The following is a 16,019-nucleotide window of genomic DNA, read 5'->3' on the forward strand; positions in this document are numbered from 1 at the left end:
TACTTTACTCGCTGCTTATTACCAAATCAGCCTATGAGATGCGATTCAAGCTATGGTAGTGAATTTTCTAACACGTAAACTAATATATAAAAGAGACAAAGACAGAAGGATCATTCTCTTACTTCAATCGGTATACGGGGGTGCCGGGGGTTTGTAATTTACGATGTTAAAATTTTTTGTTTACTGTTTGCAGTAATTGTACCCTATATTATACATGCAAATTGGCTTGTCAGTCCTTAAACTTAAACTAACACAACTATATCTAAATTGTACCTAATCCAATAGTAAAAGTATTTATCCTTCAAAATAAGTGAAACTTACAAAATTGAAAAAACCCCCGACAAATAACATTTATTCCTTGTAACCGATTTTTGGAAACTTTGCTATAAAACGTTCTCAAAAGAGTCGTTTCAACCGTTTAGGGGCTACGATGCCTAGAGAGCTATCATTTAGGATACTTAGAGAGCTATCATTTTTTGAGACAAATTTTTGGAAATATTTTAATTAAAATTGAAATATTTGAGTTGCCTTTGTTCTTTTGAATTATTGTTTTAAATTACCTAATTATTTTATCATTTCACTTTTTGAAATGAATTGAACCAGGTTTATTTGACCATTCATTTCCATAGTAATTATTTATATGTCATGCCTTTACCAAACTGAATCGATTTTGAAGATCACCGCCAATTTTTTAGTCTTTTCGAGTGCGGAAACCTAAGCTCTCACTTGAAACATAGATAAGAACACTCTCCGTTAAATTCCTTTCAAATGAGGCGCTACGATGCCACAGACAGACACGCACATATATCGGTCAAACTCATAACACCCCTTTTTTTAGTTCGGGGGTTAAAAAAAGCGGTAAGGTGTAATTTCGAAAGCATTTTTTTCTGCTTTCAGAATGGCTGTGAATGCTAAAATATATTTATTCAACGTTTTAAAAGACTGTAAAAGTTGCAAAACACTGTAGCGAGATAAATTTAGAGAATAATAAATGAGATACAAAAGAATTCAACAATGATTTAAATTTTAAAATAACAAAACAGTATAGAATTGGACTTTGACTATGTTGTTTAACATACTGTTGGTATTTTAGTTATTTTATGAAGTTATTTTATTGAATCGAATTCTGTTCAATGAGCAAATATTTTTGCCAAAAATATATACATTTATATACAGAATAGAGTACACATTTAACTGTTTTATTCATAGGTATAACGCAAAAAATATGCACAAGTATATAAATTATTATGGAATAAAATTTCTATGTGTTTATTATTGATAATAAAATATTTTTTGTTCCAATTACATAAAATGAAACGCTCAGTTTTCATGCAAATATAAAAATGAAAAACCGTTCTGAAAAAAAAGGAAAATTTTGTAGTTAATCTTGGCGCGAAACAATTTGACACGTAAATTTTCATCCGTCATAAAATTATATAATTATAAAAACAAATATAAAACACGTATTTAGTAGAGCGGCCGAGCGTTTTCCCTCATATTCAATGTGTCTTTTTCCGTTCAAAAGTTGTGGCGTAGTTTTTAAGAAATTTTTACAAACATTTAAACCCAATTAGAAACCGGACGTATATTGAATTTTTCAAAAATCTCTATTAAGTTCAAATTTATTGCAAAAGTTCATAGCACGTGACCTATACCCATTACGCCCACTCTTTTGCTCATCCTATCTCTTCTAATAGAGCCAACAAGTTGTTTATCACTCATTTTCTAAAAAAAAAAAATGTTAACAAACAAGAAAAACTCATGATCACACCGAGGAAAAATCGAATAAAATGTGACGATTAGCTTAATTCTCATTGTTTCAATTGAACCTTTTGACTGACCATATTTATTTATAACGTAAATAAATGGACTTTGTAGTAAAGAACATGCTTTTTGAAATTTTCTAATATTTATAAGAGGAAGTTATGGACAATTAGTGCTCGGACTAAGGAAATTTAGTGATGAACAACAATATTTGGTTAAAAATTTAAACAATATCATTTCTTCATAGCGAATTTCCGAAAAATCTATATTGGGCTGATTATCAATGAAAATAATTGAAAAACATTCTAAAAATTCTATTTTTTTCAGAAAAGATGTCCATCATTAAAGTAGAATTTGAAAAAACACGACAATTATTATGGAAAGCAACTAAAGTGCTATCAAAGTATCTGTAATTGAAGATACAGCATGTTTAGTCAAAACATTTAGAGTCTTTATCTACACGGCTTATAACAGATAAAAAATGGCAGATGGGAAAATGAGTATGTACCCTTGTTGGGATTAAGATGCTTATAAAAATCAGATGATCTCACTACTTTTTTGAATGTACAAACTAAAATATGTGGAAAACATGGCATAATCCATGACATTCGCTATATTTTCTAGAAATATACTGATAAATGGAATTGCACTAGGTCTATTAAAATTACTGAGCAAACATCTGCTTTCATTTTACACAATAGCAATTTGATCGACAAATTACAAAACTGTTAATGAACAACATATTGTTGTTTTAAATTATTTATTATTATGATTGTAATATTTCAAAATGACAAAGCACCATCATACATATTAATATACAATTTTAAAATTTTTTAAATAATTGCTTTGGTTCAGCACTCCATTATCTATTAGTGCCATTGTTGCAATCAGTAAATCATAAAAAAACTTACTAATACTGGCTTTCAGTACTTTCAGTTCATTCAATTGATAAATTATCTGTTAATTTTTCGAAAATGACTGGTATTTTTTGCCATCTTATCGCTACTTTATTCTCGATTTTTTTGACAAATTTTGTTTGCCGTATATCTGAAAAACAACTTTATAAAAAGAAAATATTTGAGTGCCGTTTTGAGAAAGGTGGATATCAAATAGTTCGAGAATTAAAAACTTTCTGCATTTACGAATTGTGTTGTCAAATAAAATTCTTTTAACATACGGCAAATAAGAACCTTCGGGATACGAAAATAGAAACACGAAAATATAAATCTTTTTCATCAAAAAGCCTCTCTTGTGTTCCGAAATGTATGTTGTACATTTAAATTGGTAGAGCTTATCATTTTATTTGGAGATTGAAGACTCAAACTTAAATTAGCAGAGACGGTGGTCTTGAAACAACTTGTGGAATAGGTCAGAAATTTATTGATACCGTTGCGTTGCAACCTTTATTTTCAGCAAAGTGTCAGCAATGTATTAGCTTATTCGAACTTCTTTTAAGCTGATTTGGCTAAAATTCATATTCTTAGAAAACGAAGTCTGATGATGCTTTCTTTCTTAAAAAGAGAAAAAGTCATTCACATGGATACTAGGAAAGATAAACCGCTAAAAATCCAGGAATATCATATTATCAATATTTCCACAAAACCAAATAAAACTACTTTATAATTTGGTAAAATTAAAATCATAGATTATTTAATCTTTTAAAATAATAATGAATGGACCTAATATGAATTTCAAAAATATGTATTTTTTAATATTTGATAAAATAATATTTTACTTAAATAAACGCTACATGCTATCGTGGAAAAAAAAATAAACTGGCAAATGTGTGTTGGATTCTTCTATCAAGGGCCTCGTAGTGAAGGTGTATACAAACTCTAAACAATTTTGTTTCTGCCGTCATCTGCTTGAGTATCTTATTCGTGTAAAAATTTCGAATGGAGTCTTAAATTTTCATAAAAATTAAGTATTTTGTCGATTGGCATTTAGAAAAAAATGGAGGCTTTGATTAGATTTATTTTGCAGCATTCAAATTTAACGTTCAAGAAATTTTTCACTTAAATTTTAACATTTTTAAATTTTCATACTTCTCAAGGACAAATAAAGAAATAAAGCTCATACAGCAATGCGACATATTTTACATGCTTTGGGTACGGTGTCCTTAAACGAATATACATGAAAAAAAACGATGAATTTCCATCAAACTAAAAAGCACAAGCACTGTTCTAATAATAATTTCGTAACACGTTTCACGTGTAATAAAACAGTAATTTCTGACCACAACATAATTTTTCCGGATGATGCACATACACATCCACTACTCACAGCGTTTATACAGGGTGGATCATTTTAATCGAAACGTTTTAAAATCTTGCAGAATAACAAAAAATTTCCCAGAAAAAAATGTTGTTAATGTAGGCGACATGTATTATGAATCTTTGAATTTGTAAAACTTTGACAGGTTCACTTAATCATTCATTATCAGAAATTAAATAAAACTTGTACTTTCTTAAAAGACCTATCAAAGGACCCTGCAATATTAGATAGGAAAATGACTTTTTGTGAAACTTTTTATAATCCATCCTTAAATGTTCTTTGGATCATTCTGATCAAAAGCTCTCACGGCCACAAAAATTTTTAGCGAGTAGTTTTCGAGTTACGGGCTATATAACTATAATGCATGTGTAGCTTTCAAAGCCCGTAGCTCGAAAACTACTTAATTTGGTGGCCGTGAGAGCTTTTGATCAGCACGATCCGAGAATATTTTGAATGTGGTCTGAAAAAGTATCACAGAGAGCCGTTTTCCTAGTCATATGTTCTACAAATGAAATATATATATATATAGATTTGATCGCCCGTAGCTCGAAAAGTACTCGTTAAAAAGTTTTGTGGCCGTGAGAGTTTTTGATCAGAACGATCTGAAAAATATGTTGGAGGTGATTTGAAAAAATTCCACAGAAAGTCATTTTCCTAGTCCTATACTAAAAATATACTATATTCGTAGCTTGGATCGCTCGAAGCTTCTCATAAAAAATGTTTATGGCCTTTAAATATTTTGTAATTTAAAGTACTTTCTTCTACCACTTGTTAGTAAGGATACCGGTGTGAATTTTAGACGACCCTGACTTAGGTCAAATTTATGCTGCCCCTCTCCAGTTCAATATTTGCAGTTTGATATTTTTTCTAAATGTTTGTTACGCTACATAATTTTTCAATTTATCGATTAAAATTGTACATCCTGTATAGATATAGAGCATTTCATTCTTTTTCCACTTACGTGGACAGGTATTTCATTCGACATAGCACCATTCCATTGCTTTCTATGTAGGTATTATCATCATCATCATTATTCGCCAGAATTGCGGCACTATATCGTCTCATATGTGTGAGGGTGTTGTATAGTCACATGACGTATGGGTGCAAATAGTTTGAGAAAGGTAACCCAACTACACTGACCACCTATCTATGAGCATTTTACTACATTTTCATCAACGGTCTTTTTTTATGTTTCAACATTCCAACCATATTAACAAAATGTTAAAATTTTATACTACATACTGTTTGTATGTCGAAGGTTTATTATCAAAGCCATGGTATGCCAATACGAGTAGCGAGATTATAAATAAAGTCAAAATTCCTTATAACGATATTAAAGTGACCAACAATATTGGTCATTATACCGAATATAGTCGACAATACATGACCTAATAAGATCAAAATAAAGTAAATAAGGCTAAAAATACTGTTAAGTAAGGCTCAAAACATTATTATAAAGTATTTTCATGTAACAAAAGTGTAATTGTTATAGTCGATATGTCGGCTCGTTTTGTAGTTAACCAATAAAAAAAAAACTTAATTAAATGTTGCGAATTTAATGGGGGGCATCGTGTTCTGAGATCATATTGGACCTAGTTCTTCGGGATTTTTTTAATAGCCAATTTAGATCCTAAACGGTAAGATATAGAATAACACTTTAAATTAGAAAGTTAATCCTCATGAAAAAACTAACAATTTTTGTTTAAAACGTCTCTAATGCCCTTGAAAGCAATGAAAATCAACTTTCTATTTTATAGTGTTATTCTATCTTTTACCTTTTAGGATCTAAATTGGCTATGAAAGAAACTCGAAGAATTAGATCCAATCTGATGTTAGAACATGATGTCTCCCATCCAACTCTGCTACTTTTGTTCAAGTTATTTTTGTTTGTTTGATTAACTACATAAAGATGGGTATAGATGAAAATAGCCGACCTTGTATATATAATCGGTTATAACCGGTTGGCCGTCATAACCGATGTGATTATAGCCAATATTGACTGTAATAATAAAAAATATTTATGCAAAAGCTGTGTAAGCTTAGCAAATGTTTGTACTCAAACGTATGTATTACAAAATTTCTATTGAAATTTAATGTATCTTTTAAATGTTTAACAAAAAAAAAAAGTGATAGCCAGAAGCTGTAATGTAGTTGCAATTGCTAAAGTTCAGATGGGAAGGATCCTGGGAAAATGTAAAGTTTCTTGTTTCGTCGACGCAGGAGATTCGGAAAGAAGGAGTGGGAAAAACTGTGTGGTATATATCGTAGCGCAAAATGTATTTATTTCGTTAATTTACAGATACAATTAGTCACATTTCGATCACACACAATATCTAGATAATAGTTCGGAATATAATTGTAATGAATGACGTTAGACGATAAATTAATTTATAAATTTTATTAAACATTTTATTCGATGTAAATATTTGCCAGCATAAATAAAAAGCTTATCATTTATCCATTTGCAAACTAAGCCCAGCGGAAGATATTTTTGGTCGTTATTCGATCATGAAAATAAAATAAATAAATTTTTGTAGTGTTGTGAGTAAAAATGTACTCAAAATAAATTTATACCCGGCCTAAAATAAAAGCAATAAATTTGAAATTAAAATATTTGCAATTTTAATAAAAATAAAACGGTGTGAAATTTTTTAATTTATTCATTTTTGTTCAAAACTACAAATATTTTTTGATAACTCTGCACTTTTAAATTTTCATCATATCGTCAGAGGTTCAACTACTTAACTGTTACAAATTTAATCAAAGAAATATATATATTCTTATCACTGTTGAAATCTTAAAAAGAAATGTTTCACTTTGATACTCTAGGGGGATCAATTTAAAATGATCTTGATTTGAAACTATTAAATTAATCACGTTTTCAACATGTAGTTAATAGAAAATATAATATCAAACATGTATTTTTATCCGATTTAATCTCGATCTAGAAAATAAAAAAATCATGCACAAAGTATTTTGACGTGATCGAGTGGATTTAAGTAATTATTGTTTTAAGAGTATTTTTTATTGAAATCATATAAATTCGTTTAATTGAACAACTGTTATTTTGATCATCCTCGGTGTTAAATTTCGAATTATTTCAGTGTTTTAAAATATTTCAAACATATTGTGGGGTCGGGGGGTGGTTTTATTCAATTAGGGATGATCAAAATATATGGAAATGACATTCCGATCACCAATTTCTATTAATTAAGCATGTTTGGAGGCTATTTTGGATTAAAAGAAATTAAAACAGATGAAATTTCATTTTTATAGTTCCAAATACTATATGTACAGTTTTAGATTCAAGTACTCAAAAGTACAACGTGCAGATGATATTTATTATTCATATGGATAGCATTTTTTGAATTTCGATGCCAATAACTCGTGAGGTAAAGTAGTAAAAATAGAAAAAAATCATGCTTTGGTTTAGGTCACAATTATTAAACTTTTGTAAGAATTGCAAAACAGTCATGTAGTAAAAAGAGTAAATCCACCATAACTATAAACTTAGACTTAATTAACTTTATTATTTAAATTTTTTTATTATAGTTTCTATTAGGTATGTCTGGGAATAATAATAATATAAAAATATAATTGAATTTACCTTCCATTTTGTGGACCAACACTACTTGAATCATAAGCAGAACTAGCTGATATACTGCTGTCTTTTATGTCACCACTTTCCATTCCCAATGGATTCGTACAATGTCCTATAAACAAACAAACAAACAAAAATATATAATAAAAACTTTATTAGAGAGATTTTTTTTCCAGTAAAAATAAATTCAATTTTTTAGGATTTCATACCGAATTTTCAGCAAGCAATTGATAGTCCTGTGATATGAGGGAATAATTTCCGAATCAAGAAATGATAATAGACTGGCATTTTCATACTCAATTTATTGATGTAGGCATTTAATTATTCAAATAAAAGTTTCTTCGCAAGAAAAAAAACTTCCAAAAACTGTACAAAGAAGTAAAAGATAATTTTCAAATACGTATTCCCATTAATAAATCCCTTGTGAGAAATTACGTTAAAAATGACGTCATTGAATCGATTGAAATGGATGTAGTTTATTTTAAATATTTTGTAATTTTAGTCTTTTACTGACCAGAGTCACTGAACTTCAAAATTTATTTCTTTCATTTTTCTTTCCTCCCTTCTTCTGTTGCTAAAACACAACCTGAAATACAAAAACAGTCGAATTGATAGCCTTATTTTTGATGAAAATCGTGATGAATGTCACTGATTCCAACCCTGGATAATGGTCGCTATAAGTTCATGTTCGTAACTGTTTAGGGATAAAGAAAAGTTTAAATTATGAAGTTATAATTCATAAAAAACTTCCAAGCATTTTTGAAAAACTTAATAATTACGGAGCAAATTGGGTCAAATGACAAATGTAAAATTTGTTTTCTACTTATCTACTTGAGACAATTTAAATAAATTAGATCGTGTTCATGCATAAGTATTTCGCATTCTATGAGCAGTAAACCCGAAAATTATGAATTTTGTGCTTTCCTCTAGAATCGCAAAAGTGGAAATTATTTAAATTGTGCCAACTCTTCTTCATTCCACGAATTTTAGGTTTTCCGAAAACGAGCCGTTATAATAATTAACACGTAAATACTTCGAATTAAAAAAACGGTAAGATAATCTCTTGGTGTTTCTGAATAAATGGAATACAAGGAGGTCTGAGATTCGAATCCAGCATTTCGCAGAACTAAAAAAGGGGGTGTTATTAGTTTGACCACTATGTGTGTGCATCTGTTATCTGTGACATCGTAGCGAAGCCGAATAATTTTTCGGGGGTTTTAAAAATTGTGTAAATTTCACTTTTATTTTGTGATTTTCTAACGGAACTGTTCGAAAGCTTTGTATACATTCTTCATTCATGAATACTACGCATTCATGGATGTTTGTATCACGCTTGATAATTTTTGTTTTCTAAATACGTAAAAGAGAATAAAAATAAGACATGAAATTGAAATATTTTTATTCAGGTACGATGCGTATAAAACTAGAAAATATGTTATCAATTTTTTGTTAGATAGATATTCATACAAATTGTATTTAGCTGCTTTACAGTTATACATACCCACATCTATGCAAACTGGAGTGTGAAAACCAATTTCGACAAACAAGCTCTACTTTTAGATTGTGTTTCAAATGATCAATTGTAAAAACTTTTTCATATGTTCTTTTATTTTGTAACAAAAAGCAACCTTCATATGGAGACTAGAATACGTTCATATTCAATGAAATTATTAAATTGAATGACGTCAAATAATTGGATTTTTAACATTGAGACAAGAACTATGTAAGCTCATTTGGGTATTTGTTTGACCAGTACCCGAAAGAAAATCAGAGTGACAAAAGAGTAAACTTAAAAGAAAGTGTAGGAAATTAGATTTACCGAGTTTGAGTAAGTTTTTTACAAGCTTGTATTTAGTTTCACCTCATCTGTTGTTTTCTGTAAGAAATCTAGATCCATTTCCCGGTTTCAAATTGAGCTGAAATTTTGCATGCTCATTTAGTTTAGATGACAATGCATGGTAAGGTTGTGTCTTCCTGATTTTCCCATCGCTTCCACCATATTTGATATACATAAACTTTTTTAGTCTTAAATTAAAAATTTTATAAAAAAATACTTTTTAAGGGACAAGCTTTTATTGTACTTAAAAGTAGAAGATAATTTTATTATGGGTCACTCCCCGACTATTTGTAAGAGCTTGAACCATATAATAAAGATTAATCTGAAAGATAGATCTGAAAATAGATCTGATCCATCTATGATCATGATTTTGAACCATAAATTAAAGATATCTGTTAAAATTTAAAATAGTAAATGTCAAACAATTCAAGGCCATTTTTCTAATATGCTGACTATTTTACAATTGAAAACTCTGCATATCTTTTAGCTGTGTAAAACAATCATTTAAAGTGTTGTGGAAGGAGGATAAGTGAGATCAAGGGAGGTGGAACTATAAAGCGGTGGTTTTTACTTTTAAGTCCAGTGAAGCGGGCGGGTATCAAGCTAGTTGTTGTATATTTAACATAAGGGAAAATGATGAAACAATACAAAAAAAAAAAACTACCAGCAGGTAACAATGTTAAGTGTATTATTTGTTTTATACGCAAAGTAACGAAATATTATTTACTCAATATAACCCTTGTACAGTGTGTGCAAACGGCAATAGAATACTTAACGTTTAAAATTGAATTGATTGGTAAAAAACTTTGAATTTTTTGGATTCAGTTTAGTTGCTCGACTTTACAACAAATAACATGATGAGTGATCGATCCTAAAAGTGATGTTGTTCGGAAAACATTTCTCGTAAATGTGAACGCCGTATAACCACATAGAAAAGAACTTATCGAGCAAATATCGGATAAGTATATGTATTCTCAAGTCTTTGACTGTTTTAATCTTTAAATCTCTAAACAAACCTTGAATTTTAATGAAAAACTTCCCAGGTATGATATAGTCTGGCTTCCGAGCCTAAGAAATTTGATCGAGATGCAAACAGCATGGAAAACGTGTGCTTATTATTTTCTTACATAGAAACCACTATTTCCATTCCCGTTATACTTAGGGAAAGATAAATTATACTATTTTTATTTTGTTACACCTTGTTTATATCCAACTCTAGCTGGTAACAACAACAACAAAGAATGTAATCATAACAGTGAATAACATAAAATTGGATGAACAAATTTGGATAAAATATTTATAAAATAGATGAAATTGTATTTTCATTGTATGCGTTTTATGTTCGTAACCGTATACATGTTTATGGTATGTGCAATTTAAAATGAAAAAAAAAAGAACGGAATAAAACATTCTAAGCTTTATTAAATGTAATTTCAGATAAATTTTCAATGATTTATATGCTTAGAAGGTGATCTATGAACTAAAATACTTTATTAGAAATCAGTTTAATTAGAAATCAGAGAAATGAGATTTCCACAACAATTATTCAAGTTTGCAATATTTAATAAAATTAATAATTTAAAAAAAAAACCGGCTGCATTAAATAAAATTTGAAAATAAACAAAGTCCAGTAGTTTAACAGTCGGGGCTCATTATTGGGAATAATTGAGTCGATCTATATTTTAATGGACCGCGGCTGTTAAAGTCGTTTTGTAAATTGCTGGACCCTTTTCTTTTTTTTTCAGATTTTTTTTTTAACGCAGTCGGGTGTTTATTTTTTTTAATTAATTGTATTACTTTAGAGTTTTTAGTGCACCGGCACTAAAAAACCCTATTATTGTACTGTATTAAAATATTTAATCCAATTTATTTTTTCTTATTATATTTAAAAATATAACATACATATTGTTGTAATCCCCTTTTAATTTCCTTTATTTTGGTACTCTACTTGATAGGTTTTGTATATTTGGTTTGTTCAACGTATTACTATTTTGAGCCACAAATCTGCCATTTTATTTTGTTTTTTCGAACACGTATCTAAGGACACTTGAGAAGATAGAAATTTACTCGGTCAAATTTTTTTAAAGAGATGGTATTGGCAAAGAAGCTCCATACATTTAGCATTCGATGCTTCCCCTCGTCCCACATTCCTCAAGTACATAACCTTACTGCCTTAAGTATTATTGTATATACAGGGTATTAAAAAAAGAAATACAATTAAAGAATAATTTATTCATACACAAAAAAACTATGCGTTTGAAGAGACTTTGCCCAGCTTCATTTTATAACAAAAAAAAGTCATTTAAGGCCAAAATTATCATCATCATTAGTTAAAGTAAATCTCATAACTTTACGATCATATAATCACGTAACTTTAACACGAGCCCTTTCAAAACGCTTATGTATTTTGACCGGAACATATTTTGATTTCCTATTTTGTGTAAAATGTAATTATTTTTTAATAATTTAAATTTCCAAATGTTTTATAATTATCTGATGTTAGTTAGTGGTATTTAATTTTTATAAAATTGTATTTGAAAATAAAAAATAAAAATAATTAAATGTGATGGCATGTTGGAATGATTAACACCAAACTAATTAACACTTACAGATTACATTTAATATATAGATATATACATACATAAATAATAAAATACATGTTATGTATAGATGAATTAATTTTATGCGTTCTGTTTAGAAGTAAAATTATTCTCATTAAGCGGAATAAATTATCAACAGATCTATAAATGGTTAGTTCATTTATTTGTGAACTCATATCCTTCATTTTTATTAGGATAGCATCAATTTATATTTATAATAAAGAAGTTTCTAGTTGCCTAAATTATTATGGTTATTCGACAGCAGAGAGGAAAAATAAATATTTATTCATTATTTTTAGATGGGACACATTTTCTAAAAGTTTTTTTAAAGATTTCCGTTGAGCTTCATCACAAACAATTGTTGCTAAGGTTACATATATACCTAGCTAGTGATTTGGCATTGATTTTTAAACATTTTTTTTTTTTTTTAATAAAAATAAAACAAAAATTTGCTAAAAGGTAGTTTTTCCAAAGAGCTCGCATTTAAAATCAAGCTTGAGTTCTTATTTCTTTGACTAAGAAAACAAATTCATTAAAATTAATCCGATTCGCATTTGGAAATGTTATCTCTATATTACTCACAATTATCGTAATTGATAACATTTACATAACTTCGTTGAATCGCACTGGAGACGCGAGTTGTAAGTGTAATATTAATAAAAGATGCTAGTGGTTACTTAAGGATGTATGAGCATGGTAGTGGGGGCACAAATTTAAAAATAGATATTTTCAATTTTGATGATAAATTTATATTATTACTTGACGATATAAGACGAAAAGTAAGAATAAAATTTTTCGATATCTGGCTTAATTTTCAAAATATCGAAAATTGAAAATTTTGTTTAATTATTTAGCTTTCGATATTTCGAAAACCAAGACACATATCGAAAAATTTTATTCTTATTTTTCGTCTACATTCATGAAGTTATAACAAAATTCATCATCAAAGTTGAAAATAAGATAAAAATAATTTCAACCCTTAATCTACCCTGCTCTTACATCCCTTATATGGACGGTGACACTTAGTTTTTTTCTTTTCTAATTCATTGCTAATATGTTAACTTTCTATTAAAAATTTTTTTTAAAATTTGTTTTCATTCATTCCAAATGAAAATTATCAAAAACTTCCAAAATATGTCGTTTTTTGAGATTCCTCCATAAGAGCCAATGTATTTTATATCGATTTTTAATGCCTTTTTTCTTAAAAATTTGCACGGTTACCTAAGCTGAAATTTTAACCACATATTTTTTGAGTAAAAGACTACCTACAAACCAATTTTTAGCCTTTAAATCAAACATTGTTGTCATGCTCTTACATCCTTAAACCACTAGATTAAACTGATTTTCACTCTCATCTTACTATTTTGATTTGACCTTTATTACCTTTTTATTTCACTAAAACTGCATGAAAAGAAATATATAAAAGCCTATTTATAAAGCCGTATATTTTCCCAAATAACGATAATATCTCTGATAAAAACCAAAATTTTTGGCTGGAAACATTTTTTTGAAAGTGAAATAGATTTGGTTCAAATCTAATAGTTTCTCAAAGTTGTGAGATCTGCGGCTCAAATTGAACCAGTATTCGTGTACATGTTTATTGTATCAAAATGCTTATTTTGATATATCTTATGGAACCCTTGAACAGATTGTGTAACCGTAAGTAATCAAAAGACTTTAAAAATCCTGAAGAGTCTTTCAATCTGTTATCCGTAAATGAGAATATGAGCTGAATTATAAAATATAGTATTGTAAAATCTTAGTTGTAACACTTTTTTCCCAAAAAGTAAAAATTTCGTTTATTCCAAGCGATTTTAGATTCCAGGTAGCTTTTTTCAGGAAGTGAATATTTTTAACCATCCCTATAAGCATTTATAATGCTTTACTGACAGTAAAGTGAAGTTAAATTTGTGTTTTTACTGGTTTATCAAGGTGTCAACTTTACAGACTTACAATTTGTGTTTATGTAAATATATTGTATATGTATTTGTACACATAACATGGATATTTTTAAGATGACAACGCATCTTTATCTAATCAAAATACCTTCTCATTAGGAAATCGGTTAGTCTTATGTTTAGTTTTTTTCCTTTTTAATGCATCAAATCAAACGACGATTGATATATTATTATGGGATACCTATCTATAGATCGTTTTTTACACATTATATCGGATGATTGAATGTTCAATGTTGTGTACCTATTATTCAAGTCAATGAAAATTGGTATAGACTATTGCGGCACATCACAACATTTTATACCATTATACACAGCGGTCTTGCTTGCTTACACAGAAATTTATTATATACAAAGAGTGCAGACCATAGATATTTAATTAGAATAATATGATACCAAAACAAATTCTAAAACAATAAAACTTAAAAAAATTTTATTTAGAATTTTGGAAACAAAGGCGGTCAAGTGATTAATCGCTATGCTATGTCGGGAGTAACAACTAATTTTGAAAGTTTCCGGGATGATGATAGAGATGCTTATCTATAGTATAATATGAATATTTATTATAACTATGCCTATGGAGCAGACCTTCCCTCAATAGCATATTTCAATAATACTCTCCAAGTGATTGAGAGAACTGTGGCTGTTCATCTGCCATAGTATTTATCATCTTTCAAGAAACTAGAAGGCTCAAATTACGTCACTTTATAGATAAAAGTGAAGTTACCGAACTGAGGTTTATAAGGAAAAATCCGATGGGCTTCATTGTACAGGCTATTAATTGTCTCTACCACGATATATTTTGATCCGGCGGTTAATGGGGTCCTTAACTCAAGTTTTGTAATTTTTTTTAGAGTTGTTATGTATTACTTTGTTTTATTTTAATCAGTCAACTATTTGCCCGCGATTTTTAAATAAAGTCCCTCTAACCAGCAAGGGAAAACACTGTTTTTTGTATTTATTTTGGTGGGGTATTTAAACCGAGATTAAAAAGTATTTAAATCAAAGAAACATATTTCGATTAAAAAATTATGAACAGTTAAACAGAAAGCTTTAACAAATGTTAGTATTGCAAAACCTTAGAAATTTCTTTGGTGTATAGTAAAAACAGAACAAACTCAACAAGCACACAAGCTTTTTTATGGGAACACCGAAACATTTTAAATTTCGACCCAATCTATCCGAATATTTTAGCACTTGATTTTTTTGATTTTTGTAGCTTGAAAAGTATCTTAGAGAAAATTTTCTTCTTAAATCAGAACCCTATACTCTGAAAAAGATAGCAAATTCGAAAGAAAATTTAATAAATTTGCAGAAACTTGTTGGGTTAATCTACCTCATATTTTTGTTAAAAATATCAATATATTTTAGAAGTTTAAATGCTTTTCTTCTACTGCTTTAAAATAACTGCTAGACACTATCTTAAGTTTTTCATTTGAAAAGCTTAATTTACATATTTTAAGAACTATAAAAACTTAAAAATTAAGAAGAAATTAGAAAATATTTTTTTTCTGACAAGACTACAACAGTTTAATATTTAATTCTGTTATATTATATGATATTAATAATAATAAACTTATAGACTTTTTTGTGTTGTCTTGATGATAATTTATTTACATCAAATTGATATGCTTCTCATTAATTAACATTTTATAGCTAATTAGATATTTTAAATTATTATTAAATTTAATGTGAGATAAACTTGTGAAAGTATCAACATATAGCTTAGCTTAGCATGGATAGTATAGCATACAGAGTATCTGTGTAGCGTAGCTCATTCAAAGTGATGTCAAATATATCTTTCAATTCATTAGAGGGTAATGAATTGAATTTTAGTTATCGTATACATATGTTTTCGATTTAATTTTTCTTGTATAATCTTTTACATGTTTGTTTTAATTTATTATTGCGTGATTTTATATTTGTGGTTCGATTTGTACGGTTTATTAATTTCCCAAAAGTAGAAACAAACCCTACATTTGATTGTT

The 16,019-nt window shown here is 28.6% G+C and overlaps 1 protein-coding gene across 2 annotated transcripts in view; it reads right to left on the minus strand.

The window, feature by feature from the left end:
• Positions 1 to 16,019, minus strand: part of LOC123295564 (discoidin domain-containing receptor 2) — a 210,258-nt gene that overhangs the window by 86,135 nt on the left and 108,104 nt on the right. For both annotated transcript variants that reach the window (XM_044876966.1, XM_044876965.1), the window contains exon 2: positions 7,646 to 7,751. In XM_044876966.1, the coding sequence (XP_044732901.1) occupies positions 7,646 to 7,751 (106 nt within the window). The remainder of the gene's footprint in view (positions 1 to 7,645; positions 7,752 to 16,019) is intronic.

Source organism: Chrysoperla carnea, chromosome 3 (assembly GCF_905475395.1).
Source record: "Chrysoperla carnea chromosome 3, inChrCarn1.1, whole genome shotgun sequence".
Taxonomy (NCBI): domain Eukaryota; kingdom Metazoa; phylum Arthropoda; class Insecta; order Neuroptera; family Chrysopidae; genus Chrysoperla; species Chrysoperla carnea.